This window comes from Mycteria americana, chromosome 1 (genome assembly GCF_035582795.1).
Source record: "Mycteria americana isolate JAX WOST 10 ecotype Jacksonville Zoo and Gardens chromosome 1, USCA_MyAme_1.0, whole genome shotgun sequence".
Taxonomy (NCBI): domain Eukaryota; kingdom Metazoa; phylum Chordata; class Aves; order Ciconiiformes; family Ciconiidae; genus Mycteria; species Mycteria americana.
The window spans coordinates 90,933,940-90,954,323 of NC_134365.1; the positions used below are offsets into that span (position 1 = coordinate 90,933,940).

At 40.4% G+C, this 20,384-nt stretch overlaps 1 protein-coding gene across 2 annotated transcripts in view; it reads left to right on the forward strand.

Moving 5' to 3' along the window:
- Positions 1–1,053: 1,053 nt before the first annotated feature.
- POLQ (DNA polymerase theta) overlaps positions 1,054–20,384 on the forward strand; it is a 56,665-nt gene continuing 37,334 nt past the window's right edge. Inside the window, exons 1-10 of one of the 2 annotated variants that reach the window (XM_075512009.1) lie at positions 1,566–1,703; positions 4,052–4,234; positions 5,325–5,455; positions 6,846–7,002; positions 10,963–10,998; positions 11,122–11,230; positions 13,900–14,119; positions 16,029–16,173; positions 16,268–16,414; positions 17,490–17,702. In XM_075512009.1, the coding sequence (XP_075368124.1) occupies positions 4,165–4,234; positions 5,325–5,455; positions 6,846–7,002; positions 10,963–10,998; positions 11,122–11,230; positions 13,900–14,119; positions 16,029–16,173; positions 16,268–16,414; positions 17,490–17,702 (1,228 nt within the window). In that variant the 5' untranslated portion in view covers positions 1,566–1,703; positions 4,052–4,164. Of the gene's footprint in view, positions 1,274–1,565; positions 1,704–4,051; positions 4,235–5,324; positions 5,456–6,845; positions 7,003–10,962; positions 10,999–11,121; positions 11,231–13,899; positions 14,120–16,028; positions 16,174–16,267; positions 16,415–17,489; positions 17,703–20,384 lie in introns of those variants that run through there. The other variant, XM_075512001.1, reaches the window with a different exon arrangement.

The following is a 20,384-nucleotide window of genomic DNA, read 5'->3' on the forward strand; positions in this document are numbered from 1 at the left end:
CAATATAAAAAATGCACTCCTTGTGGACAGAAGAAAATATTGCATATGTTCATGCTACTGGAACCACTTTGAATGTTCAGCCTTAGTTGTCAAGACTTCTGGAAAGATTAGTATGTTTTCTTAAGTTAATGTTAAAAGCAACTTAGGAAAGCCTTAATTTCCCCTTCTATTGTTAACTGTTGTATATCATGCTACTTAGTACTTCTCCTGCAGGTCATGGACAAAGACTTGCATTTTTTGGGTATTGCAGAATTTTCACAGAACTGCTTCTGATACTCAGGTCACTGGGGAGAGATGAGACTAGTCCTACTCTTTTAGAATATGAAGAGGTTATTTTGGCTAGCTCAGCCATTAAAACCAGAAAGCAAGGCCGTTTGTCCTTTGTGCTGTTCCCCATTTATCATTTCAGTCTGTCTTTCTGCAAGGATGAAGAAGCTGTACAAGGTAAGCCTGTGTGCTTGTGGCATGCTTGTTTTGCTGAAGCAGACTGCATTATGTTGTTTCATTAATTGCCTGTCTTTCACCTGTACAACATGAATAACATATACTCCTGAGCGTTGCTTAAACAAAGCCAGGTATTTTTACAAAGAAAACCAGTAGTCTGCGATTTGGATGACTGTTTTAGAAGTTCAAACGTTGTCTTGGCATTTTATTTAAAATAAATGCTTTGACAAAGGAGTGTGGCAGTTGGAAAGCTAATCCTGTGTTGGGAAAGAATAGCAAAAACTGTGATTGGTGTATAATTGCAGAAGTAGCGATCCCAGGAGTTTGAAGTTACACAGGTGTGCAGCATGACCACGCATCTCGGGCATGACGGGGTGTCGTGGGTACCCAGTTTGCTACGGGAACATCCTCCCCACCTCGAGCACACGGAGGCGGCACCGCTCCAGCCTGTTCCCTGCTCCCGCTTAGGCCTCTGGTAGCGTGGCCGCCGCCCGAGGAGCTGCCCCGAGGCACCGAGCCCGGCAGCCGCGAGGGGGCGGAGAGCCGCCCAGCGGCCGCTCTGGGTCGGGCAGCGCGTAATCCGCTGGGCGGGGCGGTGGTGGGGTTTGAATGGCGCGGCGGGAAGATGGCAGCGTCACCCCTAACGGCGTCGCCACAGCCTCGGCCGCGGGGCTCCGCAGCGGCAGCTGGGGCGGCCCGGCCGCCTCCCGCAGGGACGGGAAGGCTACCCAGCTCGGCCCCGCCGCTCCCTGCCGGACTGTGCTGAGTCCCCCGCCCGGCCTCGACTTCTCCCTGCGCAGAAGCGGGAGCCCCGCCACTGGCTCGGCAGGTACCGGCGCAGGAGAGCGCGGCCCTCTCCTCGGTCCCGCAACACAGCGAGGGGGGTCGGGACGTGCTGGGCGAGGGGGAGCGGGGCTGCCGAGGGCGCACTGGGATTGCGGCCGCGGCCTCTGCCTGCCGCTGCCCCATGAGGCAACATGGCGCTGAGGCGCCTGGCGGCGGGGCCGTGGGCCCGAGCGGGCCCGGAGCGGTGCTGGAAGGGGCTGGCGACCCTCTGAGCCTCTCCCCGCCCCGGATGCAGGGCCTTTGCCCCGGGGGCGACTCGCTGCCCTCGGGCGGAAGCACCGGCTCTTCGCCCGTTCCTTTCGCCCTTGAGGGCAGCGGTTGTAGCCGAGGTAGGTGTTTATGTGAACAAGAGTGGTAGCAGACAAATACGAATCGAAGGATCTTCCTGTCCTATTCACTGTTAGTTGAGGAAGGTAAGGAAATTCATGTTCTACGCACGCTTCTGAAGTCGGGCTCATTTCGTTGTATGTCATTTGACAGTGGGCCTTATTCGTGACTTGGCCTCTAGGTGCTACCATAGTACAACAATCAATATAGTCTGTATTCCTTGGTATATGAGGCAAGGTTTACCTATGTTATTAAACTGATTCAAGAATACAGTAAGCTGATAAAATGTATTGCATCTAGAAGCATCACTTTAAGTGGTCCTGGTTGGTGCCCTGATACCTGCAAATGCAGAGTAGTGTAGTAGGTTTTTTTAATATGACATCTTGCCTATAAATACAAGATGCTATATAAACATATATGTTATATAAATCTTATATAAACATCTTGTGGCAAGATGTCACGTAAAGTAGTCCTGCCACCAGCCAGGACCACTTAAAGTGATGCTTCTAGATGCAATATGTTTTACCAGCTTACTGTACTCTTGCATCAAGAGAGAAATGAAGGTGTATACAACATCAAGATGTATATAACATCTGCAATCAAGATATTTATATAACATCTTGTAACTTTATCATTTCTGCAATTTTTTGTAACTCTTTAAAACATTACATCTCTCGGCCTCTTCTCCAGTCATGTCGCATCTTCTCCCTGATGTGATTATGTTCTGCAAGATATGATTTTGTCACCTCCTGCAAATGGGGCTGAGCAAGGCAATGTACATATTTCCATAGGACAAATCCTCGAAGATGATTCAGTAAGCAGCACTCCTGTGTCCCACCGGCCCCACATTCTGGAAGGGTTTTCTTTCAGAGAAATCTAATACCGGTGCTTTTAACCACGATGTGTATCTTCCTCATTTTGACTATTTCTCAGCATTTTTCTAGTAGGTAAAAAAGAGGTTAGTGTAGTGATATACTTCTGTGCACAGATCTTTAAGAACTCCTAAGGCACAAGGTTTCAAACTCATATTCAGTGCTAATCAGATATTCTTCAAACAGGAGAATAATGTAATCCTTTACTCATTCCGTCTTTTACATGTAGCTCATTGGTTTTAACGTTAGGAAAGAAGCTTGAGACCCCATCATTTTTTTTTTTTCTTTGTATGATTCCGAATCCTAATTCTGCCATATTAGTCACATTTTAGGATAGACAACTCCGGTCTCCTTGAAATTCCCCTTGGGAAGCCTGTTCTGTTTCATGGCATACTGCTGTTCTCTCCTGGTGGTGCTCAACTTCTTGTTTAGTATTTGTATAGTACGTTGTTTATACAAAGTGGAACAATGCTTTCAGAGCTAAGCTGTATCAACTTTTTAATATATTTGTGCAGGGGAGAATGGTCATGCACCAGTGACAGCTAGGTTGGGGTTAATCTCAAGAAGGCAGTTGAAATTTTTAGTATGTTGAGAGTAAAAATACTGGCTGCTTGTGCACAGTAGTACTTCTGATCTAGCCTGCCCTTATCTTGTCAGCAATGGTGGGAAACTTCTTTTAGATTTTTTTGAATGTGCCAGTAGAAGAATGAGTACAGTTAGAGTCAGTACACAGAGTTACTTGTTTTTCATCTCGATTTGACAAGGCCTTTCACAAAATGCTGTTATGGGAACTATAAAGTCGCAGGTGATAGGGGAGGCATTACTGTGGATCAGAAACCTGTTTTCTGTCTCAGATGAGGAAAGGGACAAAAGGTTTGAGGTTTCTTAATGATTTGGAAAAAAGGAGGAGGAGGGGACGGAGGAGGCAGTATCTGTAGCTGGCACAAAATTATTTAGGGTTATAAAGACAAGAAATAAGCAGCGAGGAACTTAATTAAGCTGGCAATCTGGTGAAGATACTAATCAGTGTTGATAAACTGGAGTAACACGCATTGTGCAGAGTAGCTTGAGCTGCTTGTTTGGTTCATGTTGGTTTTTTAATTAATCCGTAAAGCAAGAAAAAAGACTGGGCAGTTCTGTAATCTGTGAGGATTACTGAAGTCTCTGTAGCAATAATTTAAAAAGGAAACAGTCTGGATAAGGATGAGATGGCAAATACATTGCAGTGCTGTTATATTAATTGTTGCTGAAACTCTGTTTGAGTATGTATTTGGTAATGGCTGCTGTGTCTCAAAAGCAAATATCAGAGCGAGAGTTTGGTGAAGAAATGATTTGAATATGGAAAACCTTATAGGAGGAAAAACTGAAAAAATGATGTCAGAAGGTAAGAAAAATGGTGAAACATCCATAGGAAATGTTGAAAAATATAGGGAAGATAGTTTCTTGTTACCTTTTCTCATAATACAGGAGCCTGTAGAGAAATTTGACCTTTAGGTATATGACCTAAGTGACCTCCAATTCAAGGATGATACTTTTTTATTTTTTATTTCCTCCTCCCAAAGGGCAATATCAGCAGTTAAATGTTCCTGAAGACCAAGCAGACAAGTTGCTCCTTGCAAGCTGGGGTCTTCCCAAAGCAGTTCTGGAGAAATACCACAGTCTGGGAGTAGTACAGATGTTTGAATGGCAAGCAGAATGCCTAATGCTTGGACAAGTTCTGGAAGGAAAGAACCTAGTTTACTCAGGTATGTGGACATCTGACAAAACGACTCCCCCCCCTAACTTTCCCAGTGCCATTTAGAAGACCATGTTGGTGCTGAAGGATGCTGATCTGGCACACAAAAAGGTCAAGATCCTCTGTTTTCTGGAGAGACCTCATTAAGATCTGTCCCATTGCCGTACCTCAGACCTGGCTTGATGACCTCAGACCTTTCCAGATGTGAGGAGAGACTTTTTTCCATATTTTCTCTGTTAATGTTCCTTTAGAAACTGATAATTAGGAGTCAGTTAATGATGACTCTCTCTTTTATTATTACAGATTATGTCAACCAGGAACTGAATGATAACAGCAATGTTAGATATAAATACTTTTAAAATTTTTATTTACTATCTAATTTTTTCAGTCCCTTTATCATTTCTCTTCACGTAGTGTATGGAGGAGGGCACAGAAGGAAAAGTAGGACTGGTGAACTAGAAATCTGTGGGAAATGACAACTTGGGTGTCTAGTCTCCATGGGAAGAAGGTCCCAGAGCAGCAGTGGGAGGATGAAGAACTTAGAAGAAGGGCGGGTGATTTTCTTGGACTTGGATTTGAGATTTATTTACTTGGTTCAAGAAGACTTTGGGCCTGATTGCTGGGCAATGGCTGTCCCCTGCTATGTGGCATCTTTTCCACAGTTTTCTGTAGATGATAGATGGCAAAGGAGCAATGCTTGCCAAACAGGAGGGGTTAATATAGTTATGGACTAGCTCAGTAAGGTGGTGGCTGAGCTCTCCTGTCCAACCAAGAGACAGTGGTGGGTTTTTTTGTTTGATTGGGTTTTTTTCCCCTTGCTTATCTCTGAGTTGCGCTTGCTTCTGGAGCAGAGATGAGAACGCAAGCCTTGGTAGCATGATGGAAGAGGCTAGAAGAGAAATACTTTGCAGTCTTCTTGGCCCTTTATGGGGTTAACTGCAAATGTGGTTGTGGCTGTGGAAGAGGGGCATCAGTTGAAGAGCCCTGCCCCAAGTTCTCCAGTAACTGCTTTCTATGCTAGCTTTATGATGCTTGTTCCTTAGAGTTTTTTGTTTAACTTTAAAAATTAATTTTAAAAAATCCAACTTCTTTTTTTCCAGCTCCTACCAGTGCTGGAAAGACTCTTGTTGCAGAATTGCTTATTTTGAAGAGAGTCCTGGAGACTCGTAAGAAAGCTCTTCTCATCCTTCCCTTTGTCTCTGTGGCCAAGGAGAAAAAATGTTATCTGCAGGTAAGTAGCATTCAAGGAGGTAAATTTATGGGTTGTAGTTGTTGGGTCACGTTTTTTAAACTGAAGTTTTTGCATGAATTTCAGGAAAAAAAAATTGCAGAGTTGTTTCAGAAAGGATTTGTAGATAATTTAAAATTTGCTCTTGTTCTAAGTTGAAGATGAAAATAAATGAAAGTTTTAGCCAAAAAGGGAAACTTGGAAAAATGTTAAGGAGTTGATTAAAACATTTTCTTTGAGCTTTGACTTTAAAAGCATTGTTACTTGCATTTATTCACAGATTTTATAATATACAAATTTTAAAGAAATTTTCTAATTAGAGATTACATCAGAAAAACTACAAAGGGAAGGTGTCAATATTATGAGAAAGGAACTTTTTATTTTAGCTTTCCTTGGGGTGTTCCACTAGAATTTTGTGCCTTTGATTTTACTTTGACTTTGCTAAAAATATGTTCTGACAGAATGTGGTTATCTCATGGCTTCCTCATCCCAGCTATTGAAAAACAAAATTACAGTGGGAACAGTCTTTTTAAAACCATTTTTTCTTGAAAGACTTTCATATAAAATATTGTTTCCATTAGCTAGGATGTCAAAGTAACAACAATTACTAAAACCAAATACAAAACCAGCAGGCATTTTTGTTACAGTTTCTGACATTTCAGACATTTTGGGTGTTAGTAAACTGAGATGGTATCTTAACCATGCAAATTGCTAGGAAATGTTACAAACTGAATGCAAAAGCTACTTTGTAGTGATTGATAATGGAGACATGCTTTTGCTTTAATCTTGTAAAGCTGGAGGATTATTGATGCTGTGTTCTACTACTCCTGGCCCAAGGTTTGGCCATAGCTGCATATCCTTGAAATCATATGGTATCCTACCCATCTGGTTCAAACATTTGTACCTTTTGTTAATGCAGTGCCTAATGTGCCAAAGCTTTGGCACTGCACTAATAAGCTGTGGAAGAAAAGAAGTTGTTGTTTCTTGACTTTCAGCTGGGAGATGTGACATCTTCGTGTTTGGGGTCCCACGTTTGGCTTTTGCCCCTGATTTCTCATAACCCACTGGTATTATAAACTGTTGTACTGTGTGGTCTCTAACCTTCTTAATAGTAAATGTTTTTATATAAAACAGTGGTCCCCATCTCTTACTCAATTATGTACACTTTATCCTGCAATGTGTACTTTGTGGCTTCTGCTTTGGAAATAAAAAATTACAGTGGAAAAAAAAAGTAGCAGTAACTGGCTGATCTATGGCTTTAATCTGATTAGTTGGCATTATAAGTACTAGAAATTATGGTTGTAGGATGCAGGGTTTTATGTGATTCCAGCAGGCATTGATCAGAATTCAGAGTTGTAACCTTGGCATGACATTCTGTATCCTTGGAAAACAGGCCCTGTTTCAGGAGGTAGATGTGAAAGTTGAAGGCTACATGGGAAGCATGTCTCCTGCTGGACGTTTCTCTGCCCTGGATGTTGCTGTCTGCACCATTGAGAAAGCCAACAGTCTAATCAATAGACTAATAGAAGAAAACAAAATGGACTCACTGGGTAAAATACTAAGGCTTGACGGTTATGAGGATGAGGTTTATTACACACTCTTGAGTACATGTGAAATCATGGGATACTTTGTATTTGCTCAGTTCTGTATGTGACAGACATGCCATATAGGAAAACTGAGCAATTTTTCTTCCTGCAGTGCAGCTCTGATTTGGATTTAGGAAGGCAGGCAGGACTATTCTATGTAGCTCAGCGGCTGGGGTGAGTAGGTAGAAGCTGCAGGTTTTAGTTTGTGTGACATGAATAACAATGCATGGACAGTGATTAACTGCAATAAGCAGTGATTCCCATAGCTAGAAAATGTCTTCCAGTTAATGAAATTGAATTCAAGCTCTGGGATATGTTTGAGTTCAAGAATGTATGTAATGTATTTTTGTTTGTTTGGGACAGAGATTGTGTACATATGGCATCCATGGTTTATCTTCACTTAGCTCAAAGAAGAGGGGGAATTGTGTTTGGTGCTCATCTGGGCTCAGATAAGTGGACTGAATACATAGGGCTCCTCTGGATACACATGGTGACTAGGAGGGCTGTGACATTCATTTCTCTCTTGTAATTTGCTCAAAAGCCCTCTGTCTTTGTAACATAGACTTCTGGGTCACCATGGCCCTGATGGCCACTAGATTAATGGTGGTATTCATTTAGTGTTTGGGAGGAGATATAAAACCTGAAGAAGCCCAATGTTTCTAGTACATGCCTGGTGAGAGATGTGTTTTCCCAGTCCAATCAGAAATTTGTCCTTCTCTTTGTCTCCCTCCTCAGTAAAGCCATACCCAGTTATATTTTATACAGTAATCCCTCCCATCTTCTCTCTGGCCTGTAACACAGCTGGTTGCTATTTTAAGGATATAAAAATTGGAAAACTAGATGAGTATCAAACTGCTCTGAGACCTCCACCTATGAAACTGCTGTTCTGCATGCATCTGGTGTGATAATATTCTGCAGCATTGTATACCAGAAGAATTTTTTAAACACAAGAGAGAATAAGGGAAATAAAGGTTTTGTCAGGATATGAGATCATGGGATAACACATTCACACCTGGATCTATAGGGGCTGGATAACCATGAATGCTTTAGACTGCCAGTGGGCTGGAAGATGAGTGGATGACCAGCATGGGCAGCATTTTAAGCTCATTCGAATTGAGGCTCCTGCAGTCCAGCCCGATTCTTGAATGTATATCTTCATCCCTTCCCTTGCAAGAGAACTGGCTATCATGCATTTAGTTATTTCAATATATGGCTACTTAGTTTAGGGTTTTTGTTTGTTTTAAATAGGGTTAGTTTGATCCTAGGTCACCACACTGTACAAGCTGTACTGCCAGCATAAGGCAGAGAGTGGGGTCATGATGTCCAAATCTGTGTTGGCTTAGGTGCCTTGGAAGCGTACTCAGTATACTAAAATGTATTGTTTAATGATATCATCTTTCAGAAGCTAGAGATATGCCAAATCCCTTTGGTTGGTACCTCCATTCCATCCCTACATTTTGCTGTGCTCTCTAAGATGAATGTGCCTGAGAAGAGTCATATAAGTATAACCAGCCAAGTGGTGACAAGATTTGAGTTTGAATATGTGTCCTCAACACTGATACCTCCTTAAAGCATGATGTTTTTCTTTCACCATTTGAAAACACCCCTCCTGCAACACTCTGTTTCCCTTGTGCCCCAATATGTCTGAATAACTGAAATAAGGGTAAATTTTTTTTTTCTTTATATGCTTATTTGAAATTAATTTGTAAATTAAATTTGAGTTTAAAAATCATCTTTAAAGTAAGAAATAGACAAATTTTCTATTTGGAGATAAATTTTCATAAAAGCTGCAAAATATGGGCATGAGCTGAAAATGGCAGTTTAACTGTCACCTGAAGCAAACTTGTCTGAAACTGCAGGATTGTACCTCATCTTCTAATTAATTCTAAATTTAGACCAGTTTGCAACCAAGGGTGTTTTATCTTTTGAGATGAGTTACTGGGAGATGACTGCAATTCTGGCTGGATTCCATCTCAAGCTTGAGCTGTTCCTTTTGTTGATGTTAACCCCCTGCTGATAGCTCACGTTGCCTTTGGAAATTGTTGAGAGAAACTCAAATCCTCTGCCTGGCAGAGCTCTCTTTGCTGTATGAAGCAGTTAAAAGCAATTTTGTGTTGCTAATTATTATATAACCTATGTCAGTTTTGAACATCCAGGTACACAGGAGATGATATTCCTCTTGTTATTCAGCCTCTTGACACTGGTGCTAAAGAAACTTAGGAAAGTGAATTAGAGAAGAATCTGCTGCCTTCTCATCCATTCCCAGCTGATACGTTTTGTAATGTGCTGTTGTGATACTTAACTCGTTTCTTTTCTTAATTTAAACTTGAAATTAAAAAATTACTAGTTTAATTGTATTTAATAAAAAGTAATCAAATCCTCCCTGCCTGTCATTCAGAACTTTTTAGTTTTAAACAGGATGTGGACTTAAAGCAGCCTAGTCATTCTACAGTAAACATGTATGATAGCTCTCAGGTACTTTTTAGTAGGTTTTTTTTCAGCAGTCTTCTAGGGACACACCTAATGTGCAGACAGAAAGAGGAGGCTGAGGCTAGCCTCATTTTCAGTAGCAATGCAGTATGATGAAATTCTGGCCCCACTTGCACTCCTGAGCTTGTTGAGTAGAAAGTTCCATTGCATGCTGGGACCTGTAGTCCTCCTTGGCTGCATTTCCATTTTAAGATGAGGATAGCTTTGTGAAAAATACTGGTTGCCTGATTGCTCCTGCTGTGTTATCCCAGTGGGTGTGTTCTGAGTACTGCCTGAATAGAGGGGAACACTGTGCATGTGGGACATTCCGGTCTTACCAGCTTGCAGACTGCCAGGGTAATGCAGTACATAGGTTTAGTGTGGCTTTGAATATTTATTATAGCTGAGTAGCAGCAGAAGGTATAGAACAAGTGGCCCATACAACAAATAGTGGCATGCCCTGTGCTTTGGCCTGTAGGTACCACTAGTGTTCTATGCTTCATTTCAGGAAGCAAAATGTGCTGCTGCTTGGCACAAGGACTGAAAAGGTAACTTGTATGAATTTTACTTTGGTAGATATCTGATTACACTGACCTGTCTCAGCTGCTGGAAGAATTCAGACAGACTGTTGTACAGGGAATCAGGAAGAAGCTTTTTCTGGTAGCTGAATAAATAGCTATTTGGTGACCAATGAATTACCATTTTTTACAAGCGAGCACAGAATAGAGGAAGTACAGGAAGACAGAGGAGCTGGATGGGTGGGAGTTTGTAAAAGAGGCTGATGAAGCAGTGCAGCGCTGTTTTCTAACTTATGTGGCTTGAAAGAGAAGGGGGGAGAAAACAGACGGAGAGAGAAGGAACACATGTAGGAAGGAGAGAAAAAAAAATGAGAAGGAAAAATAGCATTGAAACGGATAATATAAGGTCACATTTGCCCTTAAGCTCCTGCTATTTTAGCTGCACCAGGAAGATATTATATAGCTGCACCAAAGACAAAAACAAAATTCCACAGCAGCAGAACTAATGAAGCTTGGTGTCCTCTATACCCTGCTTTTTTTTTTCTTTTTTTTTTTTTTTAACCTTCCTTCAGCTTCTTCCATGTCCTTATGACCCTGTCAGCTGGCCAGAAAGGGTACACACTGCTGCTAGTTGGGATGTGTACAGGAGGTGTGCTGGGTGGCTGAGTTGTAGTGGCTCTGTTTTCTCCTCAGGGGATACCCTAATCTGGTATTTAATCCACAACACCTAATCCACGACCCTTTCCAGATATTCTGAAGCCTGGGGGTTTCTACTTGCAGAGAGGTTACAGTATAGATGCTGCAATACTGTTTTGCGTGGTGGCCAGACTAACAGGTCAACCCATTTATTTTTATTTTTTCAAAAGCTGATTGTGTGTGTGTGAGGTTGTGGGGGGTGTGAAATGTTATGACGTCGATCATGATTTGTCTCTCTTAGAAGAATCAGTGACAGAGGGAAGCCATGGCAGTGTTGGTAAGCATAGCTGGATTTGTGAATATAAATTTCAGTTCATCATGTGGAATATGAAAGGATCAAGGCTATCTGTTCTTAGTTTGGAGTTTTGTCAGATATGACCTGAGTGCTTCTCTTTATCAGGAGTGGTGGTTGTGGATGAATTGCACATGCTGGGAGACTCTCATCGAGGATATCTGCTGGAACTCCTTCTGACCAAAGTTAGATATGTTACAGAGAAGATTGCAAAACGGTGGGTAGACCAGGATGTCTGTCTTTTAATGCTAAATTATGGGTGGCTCTAAATATTTTGTTCTCTGGGTGATTGGAAATTTGGGTTAGCTCCAGGGTTTTTATGAGAGTGATGACCTAGACTATTTTGGTTAATAAGGTCTCATCATACCACCTCTCAGGGGCCTGCTGTTGTAGTCAAAACCTCTTTTCCTCATGGTTTTCAATATGTATGCTGCTATGGGATTCATTCTCTCAGGAAAAGAAATAAGGCTGAAGCTTTCATTTACTTTTTAAATCTGTTTAAATTTTTAAAAAAACTTTGGGTTTCTTTTAACTTTTTTGCTAGTGGACTTGCCCTGCTTAATTTTTCAGTGTTTAATGGAACGAGGTATTTATCCTACTGAAACATTCAGGTATTGTGGAAGAGGGGGCATGCTGTTAACTTGTCAATGGTGAATTGATCAGAAGATTTAAGAGGGTGTGCCAGTATCCTTCTTAGTTAGCTCTGCTCAGGGTGATCTGTGGTTTTGCTTATAACATGTGATAGCCTGGTGGTTGCATGGTTTCTGGCCTTTATCACAACTGATTGGACACTGGGGAACAGATTAAATGTTTCAGAACATTTTATCTGTTTTAGAGGCTTTTAAGAATTCTGTATCTAAATGCCCAGCACCAAACCGTCCAGCTGCTCCATAGTGCCCAAACACAGACAAAAGCAAATGGAGGAGATGGTGTATTGGTCGTCTTAATGTTTACTGGTGGTGCTGAGAAGAGTAAAATTCAACTGTTCCCTTAGCACCGAAAGCCAGATTTTGCCAGTTTTCTCTGCTGCTTCCTGTCTTGTGAGTCGTACCAGTGCTGAGCTAAGCACAGACTACCTATTTAGTTCTGGGGGAACTGTCATTTCTACATTGGCTCTCCACCAGACATTTTAGCCAATATTTCCCATCCTGATTTCCAGGATCCAGCAATGTTCTGGGTCTAATCACCTTTGACTTTTTCTCGTATTCTCCCCATAAGTCCTGGAAGCCAGTACACTTCAGAGCAGCATGAGTGGCTTTGCCTCTCCTTTTACCTTGGCTTATTATGTAGCTGCAGCACAGACGCAGGACCACTCTCTTGCTTTCCTCCTTTGCATTGAAGAAGCAGGAAGGAGAAAACATTTGTCAGGGGAAAAAGGGACAGATGCATCAAGAAGTGTTCCTGGGAAGACGCAATACTTCAGCCTTCACCATTATAGCCGCTGGGGCCCAGATCCTTCATCTCTCAGTCATGGTAAAGTTCACAGGGGTTCCCTGTACCACTTACTGACATGAAGGAGGTGGCCATTATTTTTGTTTTGGAATCTACTTGAGATTCCTGGAGTCGAAGACTACTTTTTCTCTCAAACATCCTCACAAGTCTGTGGTGCCTTTTTTTTTTTTTTTTTATTTAATGGGAGCCACTTTATCCAAATTCTTTAAACACTATCTGGCCTGACCTATTATCAGAATGAGCAGTGCTTTTAAGAGCTTTTTAAGTGGTTAGGGGGATGTCCCACTGAAATATAAGGCTGTCTTTGCACCAAGAGAATGTTCTCTGATGGCTGTTGCCAACGTCGATGCCCTTGCTTCTCCATGAGGCTTTTGCAGACCCAGCCAAAATTCTGCAGCAGGCTTTTTTCCTCCCCAGTCAAAGAGAGTGTTGTGGAACTGGTATTTTTTTAATCCTCGAAGGTCAAAAGTTGCTTCGGGGGGAAAATCTGCAACTTAGATGCGGAAGATGTACTAGCAAATGCTTGAAGAGCTTGGATAAGAGAGTCTGCCTCTCCACATCTTCCTTATTTCTGTATTGTCAGTGACTGCCCTTTTCTACTCTAGCTTCTGGGTAGCCTTGTTTCCTCTGTGTTGTGTTTGCCAGGGTTACCAGGATCTTCCAAGAAGGTTCAGGCTGTTTCTGAGCTCACATTGATTTGTCAGACATTTTTCTTTTTTAAAATCTCAATTTATGGCTCAGTGCAATGCAAATGAGTAGTTTTTCAACATAGGCTTAGGAGCATTAAAAAAACCCCTATTGTGTGGATGTAAAAGCCTGAATAAAAATACGCATTTGGGTATCTAAATTAATGGTTTGTATTTTCAAGTCTGTTCAGAGTGCCTTACTTCTCACTATCTTTAGTGGAAGCTGCTGTTCAGGACTTTGAGAACTGAAGCTGCTTTCTTCTTTGCTGAACTAAGGGCTTTGGTTCCCAACTCTAGGAAGACCTTAGCCTAGTATTCTTTGTCCTGAAATTGAAACAAATGGAAGTGTTTTAATTAAGGCATTTAAACTTAGAAAGACTGCAGTGGAGACTGAACCATTCCTTTATTTCCATCTTTTTGTTAATGGCAAGGAAATAGTTGATTTATTTATTTGTTTTCAGTTTCTCCAAATATGCAGTCAGGTTATGGCTGTTGTTACCTAAAGAAGCTTAAAGTTTAGTTTCAAAATGATAAAAAGTTGAATTATTTTGTTATCAATGCATGACCTGACATTGTGTCTGCTAAAAGTAGAGTATGGCTTGTTTTTTTTTCCAAGAAGTTGAAAAAAAAATAGCTTTGCACTTTAGACCCTCGAAGGAAGTACATTGAGTTAGTTTTTCTGAATGCTGTTTTCCAGAACAGTAGCCTGTGTTGTCACTAACTTTCATTTTCTTTTAACCACTTTCAGACAAGCGAAGATGACCGGTCCTGGTTTTGGTGGGATACAGATAGTAGGCATGAGTGCTACCCTCCCTAACTTGGGACTTCTAGCCTCATGGTTAGATGCAGAGCTATACTGTACGGATTTTCGCCCTGTGCCCCTCAAGGAGTGGGTGAAAATTGGCAGCAACATTTATGACTCCTCCATGAATTTAGTGCGAGAATTCCACCCCAAGCTTCAATTGAAGGTAACAAAACTCTGAGCAGTGGCTTTGGGATAACATGTTTTGTATAGCTAAAGTTAAAAAGACAGCTACTGGTATGTTTTGGGTTTTTTTATTTTTTTTTTTAATAGATGACATTCTTGACTTCATTGTTTACTTCATAGATTATTTGATCAAACTAAGGACAAAAGGGCTTTTTTTTTTCTTTCTTTGACTGATTTAAACAAGAACCAAAACACAACACACACTCATGAAGTTCTTGAAGACAAAGTTGACTTTGCAGCTATCTTGTTTCTGAGCACTTGATAGGTATAAAGAGTTTGATTCTCCCCTTACCTACCACCCTATCTTGTGTCCTGGAATCTACTTCACTTTCATAAATGAAGGTAAATATTTCCTGGTTAGGCCAAGGAATTTGCATTAATCATTGGGAGAATATGTTTGCATTAAAATCTGTTATTGACCCTCTTTATGTTAAACTGCTAAGCGATCTAATTTTGTCAGTGATTAGAAGGCAGATGTCCACCCTGATTCTTCTGAATCTGTTTTCAGTATTTAGTCATTTTGTGCACTTGAAAAGGATATGAAAGTTAAGAGTAATGTACTGTAATGATTTGGAAGAACCAAATGGGTAGAAATGGGAAATTTGCACTTCCTACTTGTAGGTTCCTTTTCTGTGAAGTCTTTGAAGGGTGAATTGTCTCCCCAGTCCTTTAAATTGCTTTGTGTAATACTAGTGTAGTTGGACAATATGGGCTGAATGCCAGCCCATTTTGGAAAGTTTTGCACCCAGTTCTTGTTGTGCGCAAACATTCTGTTGTCAGTAGCATGGTGGCACAGCAAAGAAAAAGGATCCTAGGAACAAAAGGAAATGTTTGTGACAAGAATATCTGGAAGCTTGCTTTTATATGCTCATATTGAGAAGGTGATGTTTCATCTCCTTTTCTGGATATTTTTTTAAATAGTTGCTTTGGATAGGTACTAAATTAAGTGAGAGAAAGAGCTAAACTAGGCTTATGACTCAACAGTTTAAGGGAGTTGGCTTATTTTATAAGACCAGATGATCCTCTTGGGCTTGAAATCTCTCACTGGACATCCAGACTTCTGTTCCGTGCCTCAAACTGGACCAGGAAAGGGAACTTGATGACCTCACCACTTCTGCTGAATTTGGCTGAATCCTTACTGAGCTTTTGATGTGTATATACTGTTCCAGCCTTTGCTCCCCCATTTTCATTTGCATTTCAGTGCTTTTTATTTCACACCATACACCTACCTTTTTTCTCTTCCTCCTTTGGCCTGCTTGCTGGAAGAGAATCAGGCTTAGCCAAGCAGAACAGATCAGTTGCAGGAACTCTCTTAGGATCTTAAAACCAAAAAGGCAAGCTGTAAACAGTAGGGTTTTGCATGCACATCCATATAAGCATCCATAAAAGCCTTCCACTGTGCTCTGAACACTTGCAGTCTTTGGTCAGCGGTGCTTGCTGGGTGCGTCTTATTGGGGATGCTCAGACTACTACATCTCGTGCTTTTAGTTCAGACATCCTAGTTGATAAGTCTTCCTTAGTTGCTGTAGAGGGATGTTTTCCCTCAGGGCTCTTCCTAGTTCTTCCCCACTGCTGTTAGCCACAACATGGAGGTTGCAGTAATTTTTTTGTGCGCTGTGTGGCCTTCCTTCAGAAACAGATTTATGAAAGCAAGACATAAAACCTTAAATTTATTCATGGGTAGGTCTAGGGCTGTCCTCAACAATGTGGTCATACTAGTGCTTGGACTTACTAAAGCAAGACAGAAAGTAAGATGACAGTGCTCCATCTTTGTTTGCTCCTCCTTCTGACTTGAAGTAGAAGATTCCTACTGTGACACAGAAGAATGACAGCATTTACAAAGCCCATTCAGTGTGACAGTGCATTGAAAATATTTTGTCTCAATTCAGGGAGATGAAGACCATGTTGTGAGCCTGTGTTATGAGACTGTTTGTGATGGCCATTCAGTCCTGCTTTTCTGTCCGTCCAAGAACTGGTGTGAGAAGTTGGCAGACATCATTGCCAGGGAATTCTACAGTTTGCAACAGCCTGAGAGTAAGAGAAAAGTAGTTAATAGAAGACTGTATGCACAGTGCCTTTAATGAAAATTAATTTTAGTAGAAACTGTAAAAATATTTTATCTCTCAAGGTTCTGCAAAAAACTCAGCCCTTTCCCCAGTTGTTGTGGACAGAGAAGAGATCGATGAGGTTCTGCATCAGCTAAAGCGTTCTATCTCAGGCCTGGACTCTGTACTTCAACGTACTTTGCCATGGGGAGTGGCATTTCATCATGCAGGTATTCCTGAATATCTTGGTCTTGAATTCTGTAATGGTCAAGTCATATGGGTTCTTTTTGCTGTAGTTACCAGCAACTTACCAGTTACTTTTTGAAGCCTTCTGTAGTTTATGACCGAATTAAAATGCTTTGAGAATCTCACAGTTAGAGGTAAACTTCAGATTCTTTTATTGTGGCCGAAGACTTTGATTCGCTAATTGTTACGATAAATCTTCTCTCTGTTGTGCTGGATAACAGCAACTTCTTAAATACAACTTTTTTTTTTTGTGAAATGCCTGAAAAATTAGCAATTTGCAGCCCAAGCATTTTCAAGTTTTCCCTAAAGCTGCCAGAGTATTTCAGAGCAATTTTCCTCAACTTAATACTGAAATAGATGAGTAAATAGAAGAAATATAACAATGAAAATAAAAATAAGAGGAGCATGTGCCATGAATGCTTCTGGCTAGATCTTTTATTTCTTACTTAAGTAGGTAATAGTGTGTGTCACCTGTTGATCCACTGAGAGAAAGGACTGACTCTGGAAGAGAGAACAGTAGCTACGGCATTGAATATGTAAGGGGAATAATTCCAAATGCTTATAGAGTGTGGATTTCTTTCTCAAGAATAAAATTGGCCTGAAGCCCTCAAGAAAATGTAGAAAGATACATTAGACCTGTAACCTAGAATGGAAAAAATGAAGAAAGTTTCTAGGTCAGGATGGCAAGTGACTAAATCCTAGTTCCCTACTGTGTTTGTTACATACGATTTTCTTCTTTTTATTTTATTTATTTCTTTATTTATTTACTTGCAGTGCATGTAGATATGTAGTAAATAGTTGTTCATCTTGCAACAGTGCATACAAGCACCTCAGAAAAGCTAGTTTGTCAATTGAATAATGAAAACTTAATGGTGAAATTTTGCTTCACTTATGGTTCAAAAGAAGTTAACTGAGGTAGTGTTGTGACTCTAGTTCCTAACACTCAATGGCAAATGTTCACTAAGTTTGTTTGTTCTTCCCTTTGCTTGACAGTAATATTATTAGCTCTTAAATGCAGTCTCGCCATTACTGAGTTCGCTAAAACTCATGTCTCCTCAGGTCTTACTTTTGATGAACGGGACATCATTGAAGGAGCCTTTCGCCAGGGCTTGATTAGAGTCCTAGCAGCAACCTCCACGCTCTCGTCTGGAGTGAATTTGCCTGCACGCCGAGTAATTATACGAACTCCCATGTTTGGTGGCAAACTGCTGGACATTCTCACTTACAAGCAGATGGCTGGAAGGGCTGGCAGGAAAGGAGTAGACACAGAGGGTAAGCAGAGGCTTTATCAACATTCTCCAAGAACGGTGTTAACCTGATTAAATCCAGGGCAGTGCTTTGCGATTAGTGACTAATCATGATGAATTCCTTTGGTATTCAGTATGATTAAGTTAATCAAGATGAATTTGTTTGGTATTAATGGAGTAAAAATTGTAATTTCCAGGGGATTCTTTTCACTACATGAGACTTACTTTGGTTTTTACATGTCATTTACTTCAGGAATGGGCTATTTTCTCCTTTGAATTCTTGTTAGCTTCTAAGGCTCTGTTCATTTGCCTTAATTCTGTTATCCATGGTCAGTTTAGTAAAGTGTTTACAGTTTTCAGTGAGAAAATTTTACCGTAAACTCAAATTGGACAGGCCTAAATTGTAAAAAATATGTTTGAACTCTACAACCATAATTTGACAAACTTCTTCTGTTGTCTGAAGTTCTGATTTGGATTTATTAGACTTCCACTAAACTTAACCATAACTTTTATGAATCTTCATTGTAGTGATGCAACAGAGAGACAGGGAAATATGAACAGTAGTTCATAGATAATATGGTGTCTTCCTGCATACGGTGGCACTGATTGATGTTCAACAAAATAATCCTGCCTGTTACTTTAATTCGTAATGGAAATTTATCTTCGTGGATGATATTTGGAAAAAGTGCATTATACAAGTATAAACACAATAGAAAATAAGAAGTTCAACAGAAGCGGGAAGTGGGATTTGCCCTACTGATGGTTTGATTGGTGCTTGCTGGAACCCTATGTAAGCAGACTGTTCTTACATTTAACTTTCTATTTTTGCCAGAGTAGCATAGCAACAGAGCATTTTACGACCTATATCTCTGTGAGCTATCCCTATGTGTTAAAGAAAAGGGCAGCTGCATGCTGTATTTTGAAGTTTTCCAGACTCTGTCACTTGAGTGTAGCTGGCAGGTGTAAAATTACATTATTCCTTGAAGTTTCTGCCCCCCCCCCCCCCCCCCCCCCCCCCCCCCAGTTACAATAATTAGTACCCTTTTTTGACAGTTCTGATGTGACTGTATTTTGCACAGTAAGCAGTTGATTTTATGCTGATGAGCTTCATGAATGTACCATTTTTTTCCACTCTACAGTCTTTTGGATGAGGACATAAAGCTACATTACCAGCTGCTACTCTTTCACACAGTAGGGAGACTGGAGGACAGCAACTTCAGCTGGAAAAAATGCTTTATGTGGATATGAAATTCAGCTGACAGAAGATAAATGCTGTTATGTTGATTTCCTTCCCCTCCCCCAACATTGTAGTTTTGGATTGTCTCAGGTTTTGATTTTTAAAATTTTTTTTTTTCTGGTTTGATGGAAATTTAAAAACATCATCTTCAAAAATGAAATTGGATTATTTTTGCATTCATCAAAACTGTCATATTACCAAGGTGAAATAGGTAAAGCTGTTCAATATTGCTGAACAAAACCTAGAAATATAATAGGGCCTTTTTTGCTTTTAATGGAGTTTTATGCCTAGATAGCCAGAGTCTTCTGGTGTTTGTCTGGTCTGATGCTAACCTAGGCTTCCCCTCTCATCTGAAATGTTCGATAAGGGATCTTAGGACAGCTTAGTTCTTTTTTTTTTTTTACTGTTTGCTAGGTTGCAGTTATTGCCTTTAAGTTCTCAGTGGCATCTTGGGACAGGGTTTCCCCCAAGTCTTGAATGACTGTTAGATAATGTAGAGCCAAGTGGATACCCATCTTCTGTTAGCTTTATCACACTGAAGAGTCAAAGTTTTCAGAGGGAATTGTAGGTCACATCAGAACCCAAATACAAAATCAGTGAACGTTCTTTATTGCTAAAATCAAAATAAGCTTTGCTTTCACAAAACAACGCTTACAGGCAGTTTATCTTCTGTACTCTCAGCTCTCGCAAAAGTACATGGTCAACAGATGTCAAAAGTTTCACACATCCTCTGAGCATGTTTTTCATCCTGTAATTCATTTATGTAATCATGTTTAAGCTGTATTTGGTTACTCACTTACGCTGCATTTGTGGTATTTATTCTGTTCATTAAATTTAAGTGCAATTGTGTTTTCATTACCTCTGAATTTGCTAATTACTGTAGCATTACCATGGCTATGGTTTTATCATAACTTAACATTCTTAAGATCTTACTAAGAGACGCACTACCAAAATTACCTTGGTGTCCAGACTACATGCACTTAAATCTTAACAAATTATCATAAACGTATCATGATATTTACTGTCCAGCTAATCCAAATCTAATGCTTTCTTCCTAGTCAAAGGCAAGCTTATCCTACCCATAATTCATTTATCCTGTGCCAACTGGCAAAGCTTCTAACTAGCTACGTCTCCCAGGGACCTCCTAGGTTTCTCTGTAGTGGCTTTATTGAAAAAATCTCCTTTATGCGACCACTGCATTTTCCATGGGTAGTCTGTACCATTGTCCCATTAAAGGAAATGGCCCGTTATTTTTATTTTTGTTTTGTGGCTCTAGCATGTTTTTTATCTCCCACAGAATTTCAGTAGTTAGGGATTAACTTAATGATGTCTGATATAGAATTTTAAGGTAAGGTATATTTAGATGTACTTTCAGTGGAAAAGATTCAGGATACTTAAGATTTTGTGTGTGTATGTGTGTATATATATATGCATATATGAAAGTTCAGAGAATACGTAGTTACTTAGATT